Genomic DNA, 13,867 nt, shown 5'->3' on the forward strand with positions numbered 1-13,867 from the left:
ATTCCAATGTCTATTTATCTAATTTTCAGATTCACTTCTGGCTTCCAGTCCTGAAAATGACTAGGAAGAAGCATATGATCCCTGCAAATGAAGATGACCCGTGAGCAACATGGTCCTTCTTCCAGGGTCAGTGGCTGCTTCTTACTGTCTATTCAGTAAGAGAGGGCTCTATGAGAAGAAGGTCTACAGATGCTTGAGTTTGCAAGCCCACCTTTCTGGTTATTCTTCAAGCTACTTGTCAATCATAATGCCAAATGGTCCCTAGGTAAATAGATTTTTAGTCTGTCTTCCAAACAAAACACAGTACCTAGAATGTCATGGTTAAAGCTAAAATGATGGTTGGCATGAACATGTCCTCTAGAGGCTAAGATGTTTGATAGGTAGATGATAGATCCCCAGTTGGTGCAATTTAGGGGAGACTTACGAGGTGTGGTCTTGCTGGATAAAGTGTGTCACCAGAAAGTGTTTTGCAGTTTTAAAAGCCATGTGCTAATTCCTGTTTGCTCTATTTCCTGCCTGTGGCTGGAGATGTGGGTTCTCAGCTGTCCCTGCCTCCAGGTCTGTCTGTCAGCATAGTTCCCCACTGAGATGGTCATGGTTCCTCTCTGGAACCTTAAGTCCAAATAAACCCTTTCTTCTACATGTTGCCTTGATCATGTGATTTTATCATAGCAATAGAAAGGTAGGTAATTAGGAAGTTATATCAGTACCCCTTCCTGAGGAGACTGGACACAGAGCAAATACCATTCAGAGAAAAAAAAATCCAAAAAACAATTGTGAAGTATCTACTTCGGTCTCATCAGCAGCTGCCAAGAGCTCAAGTATGTAAAGTCAGCAGTGTCTATTAATCTCCCGGTCTCTTCAGGCCCTGGAATGACTTATATATAATGTCTTTCATGATGTGATGTTACCTCATAGCTGCCTCTTCTCCCTCTGCGCCCCTTAGTCAGAAGTCCTGAAGCCCGTGTTCAGGAACACCCAGTTTCTTCTCATCACCTCCCTCTCCCTCCCACCCCTCCAGCCGTTGACTCTTTTGTTGTCTTTTCCAGTAACTCCTCCAGCCAAGTTTTAGGATGGGGTTGTATGCTGCACCAGCATCGTAGGACATACTTATTAAAACACATATTTTGGACCTCTCTCACCTTTCTTATCGCAAAACACCTAAGATGGGGAAAATCTCCTTGAATAATGACCCTGTTATCTCTAAGTACCAGGATATGAAAGTCATTTTTTAAATTTTTTTATTTTGAAAGTTGGCAGGGTTATAAAGAGTTGAGAAAATGGTATCAAGTTACACTTGCCCTTCGCCGTGATGGCCAAGCATTCACATCTCACGTAACAATCTCAAAATCAGAACAATGACCCTGAAAGACATAGAATCAGGAGCTCATATTACAATCAAAGGATTAGCACTCCCCTCTGGACCCTGCATTCAAGCCAGGATCCCACATTAGCTAATTCTATTGTTGCTTCCTCCAGGAAGATTTCCTCCATATTTCCTTGGTCCCAGGACCCTGGCAGCTTCAAAGAATCATGGTCAGTTACTTTATAAAATCTCCTTCAGGTTCAGTTCACTAAGGTTCCCTCTTAGTTAAACAGAGGTGATGCAGTTTCACTAAAAATATATAAAAGTGACGCTGTGTTTGCTCCTTGCCTCACAGCAGGAGGCCCAAGTTGCTGACAAGCTACTTTTGATCATAGGGCTAAGGCAGCATCTGGCGAATTCTTCCATTGTAATTATTGTTTTCCTTTGTAATTAATAAGCATCTGTGGGGAGACACTGTGAGACTACACACTCATCCCTGTTTAACGTGTTTATGCTCTAAGTTTAGCATCTGTTGATTCCTGTGGTGATCAAATAGTGTCTTTTCTAGTTTAATAATTTCTTACATGTATCTTATTTATAATGCTACCATAAGGCGCAAACATTCCCTCTAAGGGACATTTTGGTGAAAGAGTAAATTCTGTGTGAGGTGGGTATTGTGCAGACAAGGAGGCCACCATGGGAGGACAGGCAAGCTAGAGTACTGGCTTTCCTCTGCTCCACAGAGGCTTTGGATCCAAATGACTGCACATGTCTGGACGTCTGCACATATCCGTTCTTTCATAGATGCACCCATCTTCCCCCCATACCTTCAAGGGAAGGGCAGGAGCTCTCTCAACATTTCAAGAGAAAAATAACTCTGACCTCCGCATGATCCAAGGGCTACATGGGATTCCAAGAGTTGGAACCAGAGGGACAGTCACTCAACATTTGTTGGTACCTTTCAAGGTGGAGGACAGGGTTTAATTAGGACTTCTCCCACACAGCCTGTGCTGTCTGCTGGCCTTCCTGTCTCTACCACGTTCTGCTCTGTCTAAGCCAGCATTTTGTCCCTGCTAGCCTTTAACAGTTCTGCAGAGCAGGTATGCTATAGAAGTGGGCCAACATGATGGTCCTCCCGGGTGGATTTCATAGGTTGTTCACCACAAGCTAAGACCCTGTATGTAAGAGCCTGGCCTTCAGTGCTAACGTTCTACATGTTTAAGCGGCTACCTACCACCTAGAGTAGTGGCTCTCAACGGTTCTAATGGCACGATCCTTTAAAATAACTCCTCATGTTCCTTTGATCCCCACCCAGAAAATCATTTCCTTGCTACTTTATAGCTATAATTTTCTACTGTTATGAATTGCAATGTAAATATTTGATATGCAGGATACCTGCTGTATAACCCACAGACGGGTCGAGACCCACAAGTTGAGAACTGCCAGTCTGGAGGCTACCTGCTTTGCGTATCCATAGAAACCTCTTTCACTCCTTACTGTCCACCACACTGGTAGAGTCTCATGGTCCTAAGACCACAGGCCCTACTAGCCTGCTAGCTGTTGACCCATACCCTCCCAGCCATGTCACCTACTCAGGCAGGCGGCTCCCACTGTCCCCTCTCCTCTGCTGGGAGTGCTTGAAATTTCTCCTCCTCTGGTTGAGGCTCCCTCACTGCTCTGGTTGGTTTGGATCTCTGAAGGACACTTGAATAAAGCTTTTTGTGTTAGTGCCTCTTATCATTTCCCTTCTTGGGCCCCAAATCCTCTATAAAATATCGTCTCTATTTTTCTGGATTCTTTACTTCTATTTATTTATAATTTTATAGAGAGCAAGATTTATTCCCAGAAACATGACTTTGGTCCAACTTAGCCATAGTAGGTGTATAGTAGCATTGGTTTTTAGAATTTTAATTTTCCTAATGACTGCCAAGGTTGCATATCTTTTCAAGGGCTTATTCACTATCTGTAAGAATGTCACATAAGCCTGTTTAAGTGTTTGGTCTCATTTTTTTGTGTTTGTTTACTTGGTTGTTCTTGAGACAGGGTCTCTTCATGTAGCCATGGCTGTCCTGGAACTGTCTATATACATCAGGCTGGCCTTGAACTCAACAGCGATCTATCTGCCTCAGCCTCCTGAGAGCTGGGATTAAAGGCATGCACTATATGCCGGCTTAAAGACTTGGTCTTCCTAAGTAGGGGCTTTGAGACATGCTCTATAGACCAGGCTGGCCTGGAACTCACATGCACTTGTATCTGCCTCCAGAATGATGAGTCTAAAGGCATACACACAATCAGGCTTGGCATATCTCTGATTTTACACATATGCAAACAAGACTTCCTAACACTGTTGGTATTTGGTAGAATGGGGAGGCAAGTTCCATGGAGTTCATGGTCTTGCATTCATCATTTAAGAAGAATTCACATTGTTTGGTCCATGGCTCCCAGGCTGGTAAGGAGGGGTATAACTCTTAGGATGTGTAGCCCTAAAGCTTACTACTGGTCAATTCATCCTCCAAGGCCCTGGCTATGCTGCTAGGGTAGGGACCCCACACTGGCATGTTTGAAGTTGCTCAAGGATTCTTCTAGGCAGCTGGGATTCAGAACCACACCCTGTGGAACCTTACAGAATTACAATTCCTCAGTGGCGAAATTTCTTTCACAGAAGAGACCGACATTAGAAATGTGTCCAAATCAGAATATCTGAAATCAAATACCGAGCACCACTAGTTCCATGGTTGCTTCACGAAAAGGGGGCTATGGAGAATGAATATTACGTGATAAATTCAAGGATGAATCACAAAGTCTATTGGGGTAGTGAAAAAACAGTGAAACTCCACAATAAAGACATTCCTATTAACACTGGTCACCTAGAATTTCCCGTAAACTGTTGGGCCACAGAACAATTGTATCTCTGATTATCATAAACACAATGCAACAGTGCTGTAAAGTGTGTTCTAGGAAAAGTGCACATAATCACACGCAATTGTCAGCCATAAAAGGACTTGAGAAGGCAAGGTACATTTGCAATTTTGCCTTGTTTAAGCACTGAAGACTTTGTATTTTCATGTGCCTGTGCATGGTGTGTGTGTGAGTGTGTGTGTGTGTGTGTGTGTGTGTGTTTGATTTTGCTACAGAAAGGATTGAACTTTGAGCCTCATGACTTTATGCATGACTCCCAGTGAGTCATATCTCTAGATCTGCTGTGTTTTCTAGACATCTGTATATATTAACACATTTAAATAATGAATTATTTTATGCATTTAATTTTTTTAGTTTATTCTCTCTACACAATAAGAATCTCACTCCCATTAACCCAGACAAAGGATCAAATGGACAGTTTTTAGAGAGACTGGGTTGCTTTTAAATATCTCATTTCTGGGGGTTGGGGATTTAGCTCAGTGGTAGAGCGCTTGCCTAGCAAACTCAAGGCCCTGGGTTCAGTCCCCAGCTCCGAAAAAAAAAATCTCATTTCTGGTAATTATCTAGCCTATTCTTGTACCTCAGCATTAGCATCACTGACATCCAGGTCGAGCATTTGACCCAGCTGCTCTCAAGGGAAGGGTGGTGTTCACCTCGCCCCTTCGGTATTCTCTCAAACTAATGAGGGGGTTGCACGTGTTAGACTACCATGCTAGCTCTCTGTCCTTCTTGTCACAAATGCCCAGGTCAGCCTCTTCTGTGTGGGGAGAGCATCACATGGAAAAATGTCTTAATTTCATAGACATCAAATCCACTCCTCTCTCTTTTGCATCTAGCAAGTCCTAGGAACTGGGACTTGCTATTTCACTCTGTTGGGCACAGTTACCCTGTGACTGAAGGGGTCCTTCCCCGGGAAGGAGAGATGACAAGGAGATACTGTCGCAAGGAGCAATTCTCTAGTTGGAAACAGACTTTGACCTGCTCACCACAGTCAGTGTAAGCCGGCCGTCTGATGATTATTTAAGCGTAGCTGGTTCACTTTAGGTGGAAGTGAACAGTGAGTTGAATTCTTGGAGGCTTCTATTGTGAAATGTGCTTTCTTAATTGTGTAGAGCAGAAAGAGCCTGGCAAAAGTGATTTCACACAGTTGCCTTTCTTCCCTAGCTCTGATGGCTTATGAAGTCTACCTCCTCTCTCATTTCTTTTTTTTTTTTTTTATTAACTTGAGTATTTCTTATATACATTTCAAGTGTTATTCCCTTTCCCGGTTTCCGGGCAAACATCCCCCTCCCCCCTCCCTTTCCTTATGGGTGTTCCCCTCCCAACCCTCCCCCCATTGCCGCCCTCCCCCATAGTCTAGTTCACTGGGGGTTCAGTCTTAGCAGGACCCAGGGCTTCCCCTTCCACTGGTGCTCTTACTAGGATATTCATTGCTACCTATGGGGTCAGAGTCCAGGGTCAGTCCATGTATGGTCTTTAGGTAGTGGCTTAGTCCCTGGAAGCTCTGGTTGCTTGACATTGTTGTACTTTTGGGGTCTCGAGCCCCTTCAAGCTCTTCCAGTTCTTTCTCTGATTCCTTCAACGGGGGCCTATTCTCAGTTCAGTGGTTTGCTGCTGGCATTCGCCTCTGTATTTGCTGTATTCTGGCTGTGTCTCTTAGGAGCGATCTACATCCGGCTCCTGTAGGCCTGCACTTCTTTGCTTCATCCATCTTCTCTAATTGGGTGGCTGTATATGTATGGGTCATATGTGGGGCAGGCTCTGAATGGGTGTTCCTTCAGTCTCTGTTTTAATCTTTGCCTCTCCCTTCCCTGCCAAGGGTATTCTTTTTCCTCATTTAAAGAAGGAGTGAAGCATTCACATTTTGATCATCGGTCTTGAGTTTCGTTTGTTCTAGGGATCTAGGGTAATTCAAGCATTTGGGCTAATAGCCACTTATCAATGAGTGCATACCATGTATGTCTTTCTGTGAATGGGTTAGCTCACTCAGGATGATATTTTCCAGTTCCAACCATTTGCCTACGAATTTCATAAACTCGTTGTTTTTGATAGCTGAGTAATATTCCATTGTGTAGATGTACCACATTTTCTGAATCCATTCCTCTGTTGAAGGGCATCTGGGTTCTTTCCAGCTTCTGGCTATTATGAATAAGGCTGCGATGAACATAGTGGAGCACGTGTCTTTTTTATATGTTGGGGCATCTTTTGGGTATATGCCCAAGAGAGGTATAGCTGGATCCTCAGGCAGTTCAATGTCCAATTTTCTGAGGAACCTCCAGACTGATTTCCAGAATGGTTGTACCAGTCTGCAACCCCACCAACAATGGAGGAGTGTTCCTCTTTCTCCGCATCCTCGCCAGCATTTGCTGTCACCTGAGTTATTGATCTTAACCATTCTCACTGGTGTGAGGTGAAATCTCAGGGTTGTTTTGATTTGCATTTCCCTTATGACTAAAGATGTTGAACATTTCTTTAGGTGTTTCTCAGCCATTCGGCATTCCTCAGCTGTGAATTCTTTGTTTAGCTCTGAACCCCATTTTTTAATAGGGTTATTTGTTTCCCTGCGGTCTAACTTCTTGAGTTCTTTGTATATTTTGGATATAAGGCCTCTATCTGTTGTAGGATTGGTAAAGATCTTTTGCCAATCTGTTGGTTGCCGTTTTGTCCTAACCACAGTGTCCTTTGCCTTACAGAAGCTTTGCAGTTTTATGAGATCCCATTTGTCGATTCTTGATCTTAGAGCGTAAGCCATTGGTGTTTTGTTCAGGAAATTTTTTCCAGTGCCCATGTGTTCCAGATGCTTCCCTAGTTTTTCTTCTATTAGTTTGAGTGTGTCTGGTTTGATGTGGAGGTCCTTGATCCACTTGGACTTAAGCTTTGTACAGGGTGATAAGCATGGATCGATCTGCATTCTTCTACATGTTGCCCTCCAGTTGAACCAGCACCATTTGCTGAAAATGCTATCTTTTTTCCATTGGATGGTTTTGGCTCCTTTGTCAAAAATCAAGTGACCATAGGTGTGTGCGTTTATTTCTGGGTCTTCAATTCTATTCCATTGGTCTATCTGTCTGTCTCTGTACCAATACCATGCAGTTTTTATCACTATTGCTCTGTAATACTGCTTGAGTTCAGGGATAGTGATTCCCCCTGAAGTCCTTTTATTGTTGAGGATAGCTTTAGCTATCCTGGGTTTTTTGTTATTCCAGATGAATTTGCAAATTGTTCTGTCTAACTCTTTGAAGAATTGGATTGGTATTTTGATGGGGATTGCATTGAATCTGTAGATTGCTTTTGGTAAAATGGCCATTTTTACTATATTAATCCTGCCAATCCATGAGCATGGGAGATCTTTCCATCTTCTGAGGTCTTCTTCAATTTCTTTCCTCAGTGTCTTGAAGTTCTTATTGTACAGATCTTTTACTTGCTTGGTTAAAGTCACACCGAGGTACTTTATATTATTTGGGTCTATTATGAAGGGTGTCGTTTCCCTAATTTCTTTCTCGGCTTGTTTCTCTTTTGTATAGAGGAAGGCAACTGATTTATTTGAGTTAATTTTATACCCAGCCACTTTGCTGAAGTTGTTTATCAGCTTTAGTAGTTCTCTGGTGGAACTTTTGGGATCACTTAAATATACTATCATGTCATCTGCAAATAGTGATATTTTGACCTCTTCTTTTCCGATCTGTATCCCCTTGATCTCCTTTTGTTGTCTGATTGCTCTGGCTAGAACTTCAAGAACTATATTGAATAAGTAGGGAGAGAGTGGGCAGCCTTGTCTAGTCCCGGATTTTAGTGGGATTGCTTCAAGTTTCTCTCCATTTAGTTTAATGTTAGCAACTGCTTTGCTGTATATGGCTTTTACTATGTTTAGGTATGGGCCTTGAATTCCTATTCTTCCAGGACTTTTATCATGAAGGGGTGTTGAATTTTGTCAAATGCTTTCTCAGCATCTAATGAAATGATCATGTGGTTCTGTTCTTTCAGTTTGTTTATATAATGGATCACGTTGATGGTTTTCCGTATATTAAACCATCCCTGCATGCCTGGGATGAAGCCTACTTGATCATGGTGGATGATTGTTTTGATGTGCTCTTGAATTCGGTTTGCCAGAATTTTATTGAGTATTTTTGCGTCGATATTCATAAGGGAAATTGGTCTGAAGTTCTCTTTCTTTGTTGTGTCTTTGTGTGGTTTAGGTATAAGAGTAATTGTGGCTTCGTAGAAGGAATTCGGTAGTGCTCCATCTGTTTCAATTTTGTGGAATAGTTTGGATAATATTGGTATGAGGTCTTCTATGAAGGTTTGATAGAATTCTGCACTAAACCCGTCTGGATCTGGGCTCTTTTTGGTTGGGAGACCTTTAATGACTGCTTCTATTTCCTTAGGAGTTATGGGGTTGTTTAACTGGTTTATCTGTTCCTGATTTAACTTCGATACCTGGTATCTGTCTAGGAAATTGTCCATTTCCTGAAGATTTTCAAGTTTTGTTGAATATAGGTTTTTATAGTAAGATCTGATGATTTTTTGAATTTCCTCTGAATCTGTAGTTATGTCTCCCTTTTCATTTCTGATTTTGTTAATTTGGACGCACTCTCTGTGTCCTCTCGTTAGTCTGGCTAAGGGTTTATCTATCTTGTTGATTTTCTCAAAGAACCAGCTTTTGGTTCTGTTGATTCTTTCTATGGTCCTTTTTGTTTCTACTTGGTTGATTTCAGCTCTGAGTTTGATTATTTCCTGCCTTCTACTCCTCCTGGGTGTATTTGCTTCTTTTTGTTCTAGAGCTTTTAGGTGTGCTGTCAAGCTGCTGACATATGCTCTTTCCTGTTTCTTTCTGCAGGCACTCAGCGCTATGAGTTTTCCTCTTAGCACAGCTTTCATTGTGTCCCATAAGTTTGGGTATGTTGTACCTTCATTTTCATTAAATTCTAAAAAGTTTTTAATTTCTTTCTTTATTTCTTCCTTGACCAGGTTATCATTGAGTAGAGCATTGTTCAATTTCCACGTATATGTGGGCATTCTTCCCTTATTGTTATTGAAGACCAGTTTTAGGCCGTGGTGGTCCGATAGCACGCATGGGATTATTTCTATCTTTCTGTACCTGTTGAGGCCCGTTTTTTGACCAATTATATGGTCAATTTTGGAGAAAGTACCATGAGGAGCTGAGAAGAAGTTATATCCTTTTGCTTTAGGATAGAATGTTCTATAAATATCTGTTAAGTCCATTTGCCTCATGACTTCTCTTAGTCTGTCGACATCACTGTTTAATTTCTGTTTCCATGATCTGTCCATTGATGAGAGTGGGGTGTTGAAATCTCCCACTATTATTGTGTGAGGTGCAATGTGTGTTTTGACCTTTAGTAAGGTTTCTTTTACGTATGTAGGTGCCCTTGTATTTGGGGCATAGATATTTAGGATTGAGAGTTCATCTTGGTGGATTTTTCCTTTGATGAATATGAAGTGTCCTTCCTTATCTTTTTTGATGACTTTTAGTTGGAAATTGATTTTATTTGATATTAGAATGGCTACTCCAGCTTGCTTCTTCTGACCATTTGCTTGGAAAGTTGTTTTCCAGCCTTTCACTCTAAGGTAGTGTCTGTCTTTGTCTCTGAGGTGTGTTTCCTGTAGGCAGCAGAATGCAGGGTCCTCATTGCGTATCCAGTTTGTTAATCTATGTCTTTTTATTGGGGAGTTGAGGCCATTGATATTGAGAGATATTAAGGAATAGTGATTATTGCTTCTCGTTATATTCATATTTGGATGTAAGGTTATGTTTGTGTGCTTTCATTCTCTTTGTTTTGTTGCCAAGACGATTAGTTTCTTGCTTCTTCTAGAGTATAGCTTGCCTCCTTATGTTGGGCTTTACCATTTATTATCCTTTGTAGTGCTGGATTTGTAGAAAGATATTGTGTAAATTTGGTTTTGTCATGGAATATCTTGGTTTCTCCATCAATGTTAATTGAGAGTTTTGCTGGATACAGTAACCTGGGCTGGCATTTGTGTTCTCTTAGGGTCTGTATGACATCAGTCCAGGATCTTCTGGCCTTCATAGTTTCTGGCGAGAAGTCTGGTGTGATTCTGATAGGTCTGCCTTTATATGTTACTTGACCTTTTTCCCTTACTGCTTTTAATATTCTTTCTTTTTTTTGTGCGTTTGGTGTTTTGACAATTATGTGACGGGAGGTGTTTCTTTTCTGGTCCAATCTATTTGGAGTTCGGTAGGCTTCTTGTATGTCTATGGGTATCTCTTTTTTTAGGTTAGGGAAGTTTTCTTCTATGATTTTGTTGAAGATATTTACTGGTCCTTTGAGCTGGGAGTCTTCACTCTCTTCTATACCTATTATCCTTAGGTTTGATCTTCTCATTGAGTCCTGGATTTCCTGTATGTTTTGGACCAGTAGCTTTTTCCGCTTTACATTATCCTTGACAGTTGAGTCAATGATCTCTATGGAATCTTCTGCTCCTGAGATTCTCTCTTCCATCTCTTGTATTCTGTTGGTGAAGCTTGTATCTACAGCTCCTTGTCTCTTCTTTTGGTTTTGTATATCCAGGGCTGTTTCCCTGTGTTCTTTCTTGATTGCTTCTATTTCCATCCTCAATTCCTTCAACTGTTTGATTGTGTTTTCCTGGAATTCTTTCAGGGATTTTTGTGTCTCCTCTCTATGGGCTTCTGCTTGTTTATTTATGTTTTCCTGGAATTCTTTCAGGCATTTTTGCGATTCCTCTCTGTAGGCTTCTACTTTTTCTCTAAGGGAGTTCTTCACGTCTTTCTTGAAGTCCTCCAGCATCATGATCAAAAATGATTTTGAAACTAGATCTTGCTTTTCTGGTGTGTTTGGATATTCCATGTTTGTTTTGATGGGAGAATTGGGCTCCGATGGTGCCATGTAGTCTTGGTTTCTGTTGCTTCGGTTCCTGCGCTTGCCTCTCGCCATCAGATTATCTCTAGTGTTACTTTGTTCTGCTATTTCTGACAGTGGCTAGACTGTCCTATAAGCCTGTGTGTCAGGAGTGCTGTAGACCTGTTTTCCTCTCTTTCAGTCAGTTATGGGGACAGAGTGTTCTGCTTTCGGGCGTGTAGTTTTTCCTCTCTACAGGTCTTCAGCTGTTCCTGTGGGCCTGTGTCTTGAGTTCACCAGGCAGCTTTCTTGCAGCAGAAAATTTGGTCTTACCTGTGGTCCTGAGGCTCAAGTTCGCTCGTGGGGTGCTGCCCACGGGCTCTCCACAGTGGCAGCAACCAGGAAGACCTGTGCCGCCCCTTCCGGGAGCTTCAGTGCACCAGGGTTCCAGATGGCCTTTGGCTTTTTCCTCTGGCGTCCGAGATGTGTGTGCAGGGAGCAGTCTCTTCTGGTTTCCCAGGCTTGTCTGCCTCTCTGAAGGTTTAGCTCTCCCTCCCACGGGATTTGGGTGCAGAGAACTGTTTATCCGGTCTGTTTCTTTCAGGTTCCGGTGGTGTCTCAGGCAGGGGTCCTGCCGCTCCTGGGCCCTCCCCTACGGGAGCCCAGAGGCCTTATACAGTTTCCTCTTGGGCCAGGGATGTGGGCAGGGGTGAGCAGTGTTGGTGGTCTCTTCCGCTCTGCAGCCTCAGGAATGCCCACCTGACCAGGCGGTTGGGTCTCTCTCTCACCGGGTCTGGGAGCAGAGAGCTGCTGCGGGCCGGGATCCGCGGGTGTGGGACTTCCCTCCTCCCTCATTTCGAATCCCAAGTTGGTGGCAGTGCTGTATTGGAGTCTTTTTGATGTCCCCACTAGCTCCACATTTGCTTTTTGTTATATCTTTATATTGTTACTGCAGATCTAGTGATCTTAAGCACTTCGTAGGAATAGTCTCATCGTGATTCTTCCTATGATAGTAGACATCTTTCCTTTATCAATTCTGCGCCTGTTGCTTTTCTCATTAGGACCTAATCAATCAAAATTACCATGTGGGATGTTTTGAAGCTCTCAGATAGTTTTTGCTTTTAGTGCCCCTATGACAAAGTGTCACACATATTTCATTCTTAATGAGAGCTAGTTGTCTCACCCAAAGTTAATAATAGTGATTTCTAACAAGTAACAAATACCACTGAGGTCATTATTGAAATTAAAGAGGACAGAGGAGCTGGCTGGTAAAATGAGTGGTGGGAGAATGCAGGTACATACTCATATTTGAAAACCTGTTATCTTAGCCTTAAATATTCCTAAGCTGCACAGATAAGATTCAAATCAACAGTAGACTAAGCTTCCACGTGTTCAGAGGTCAATTTCCCTTTTGCCTTCTATCTATAATGGTTTTAGTGACATTTTTCAATAGCTAGACATGAAGGAAAGATGGTGATATGATACAGGAGACAAGTACCTTTCTATTATCTAAATTCTGAGTATCTATGAACCTCAGTTAATACTCAGAGAACAAATCAGAGTTAAGTTGGTCAATCTGTACAAATGCAAACAATTTTACAATTTTTAACAATTTGTTAGAAATGCAATGACAGAAATATAATACAACTAGCTACACAGTGCAGTGAAAACAGAATGGTCTCTGCCTTCATGGATGATGAAAATATACAGTGTGGTATGTCCCTCCTAAAACCTTCCAGCCTCATTAGCAAAGACTAGGAATGATGCTTTTCTGACCGTCTATTTATGTGTCTACTATGGAAGAAAATGGAAAGCCTACACAAGGGAGGTCTCTTAGGGACAGAGACAAACATGCAACCCATGCTGACCTGCTCTCCCCATGGTCCTCAATTTTAGAGTTGGCCCAGTGTCAAAGTTGTCTACACAGGGCTGATGAAATGAATGGATCAGGAGGTTATAGTCCTTGCCATGTAAGCCTGATCATCCCAATTTGATATCCTAAACCCATAAACATCCAGATGTGGTGTCTTGCATTTGCAACCCCCCATACTACTTAGGCCAGAAGTGAGGCAGAGACAGAAGAGAATCACTGAAAGCTTGCAGGCCAGCATGGAGTGTGGAGGGCTACAAAAACAGGAGAGATAGTGCCTTGACAAGGTGCAAGGAGAAAACCAACTCCTCCTAAAAGCTGTCCTCTGAACTACACACACACACACACACACACACACACACACACACACACACACACACCAGCAGCAGCAACAAAAAGGATTGACTGCATATGCAAAAGAATGAAATTCCAGATTTCTAAACATACATCCAAGTATCCTGACATGTACTGGTGGAATTCATGCCCTGGGAATATATGTGCTAAAGAAGTCAGTAACTGAGGAGACTATGCGATCTCAGTACACAGTCATTTGGAGAATTTTAGTAAGCCTCGAGAAGAGGAATTGTTAATTAAGTAAAAGCACATCTATATGGTATCTACATAATTAATTGTGTAGCGGGTTACACACACAGGACTTCCACCTGCTGTTGATGTGCCACGGAATTTCTTCAATAACACAAAATGCTAAACGCCTGCCAACCAGTGCACCTCTCTGAGGGCCAATCACCTACTTGTGTGAATGAGTGAGGACAGGCAATCTTGTCTATTCTTATCTGTTTAATAAACACGACTTGCTACTAAATATATTTTTATTTAGATGATTAAACTTGATTACATTTTGTAGTTAAATTTAAGGGATGATAGATCCCATTGTTTTAAAGTTGAAGACAACCTTGAAAAACCCACACAGTATGC

General features: G+C 42.1%; 1 protein-coding gene across 5 annotated transcripts in view; it reads left to right on the forward strand.

Moving 5' to 3' along the window:
• The window catches only part of Dcstamp (dendrocyte expressed seven transmembrane protein), a 33,077-nt gene that overhangs the window by 13,934 nt on the left and 5,276 nt on the right, over positions 1-13,867 (forward strand). Inside the window, exon 4 of one of the 5 annotated variants that reach the window (XM_087555306.1) lies at positions 30-126. In XM_087555306.1, the coding sequence (XP_087411432.1) occupies positions 30-104 (75 nt within the window). In that variant the 3' untranslated portion in view covers positions 105-126. 5 annotated transcript variants of the gene reach the window in all.

The sequence above is a fragment of the Rattus norvegicus genome, chromosome 7, assembly GCF_021556685.1.
Source record: "Rattus norvegicus strain SHRSP/BbbUtx chromosome 7, alternate assembly SHRSP_T2T, whole genome shotgun sequence".
Classification (NCBI taxonomy): Eukaryota; Metazoa; Chordata; class Mammalia; order Rodentia; family Muridae; genus Rattus; species Rattus norvegicus.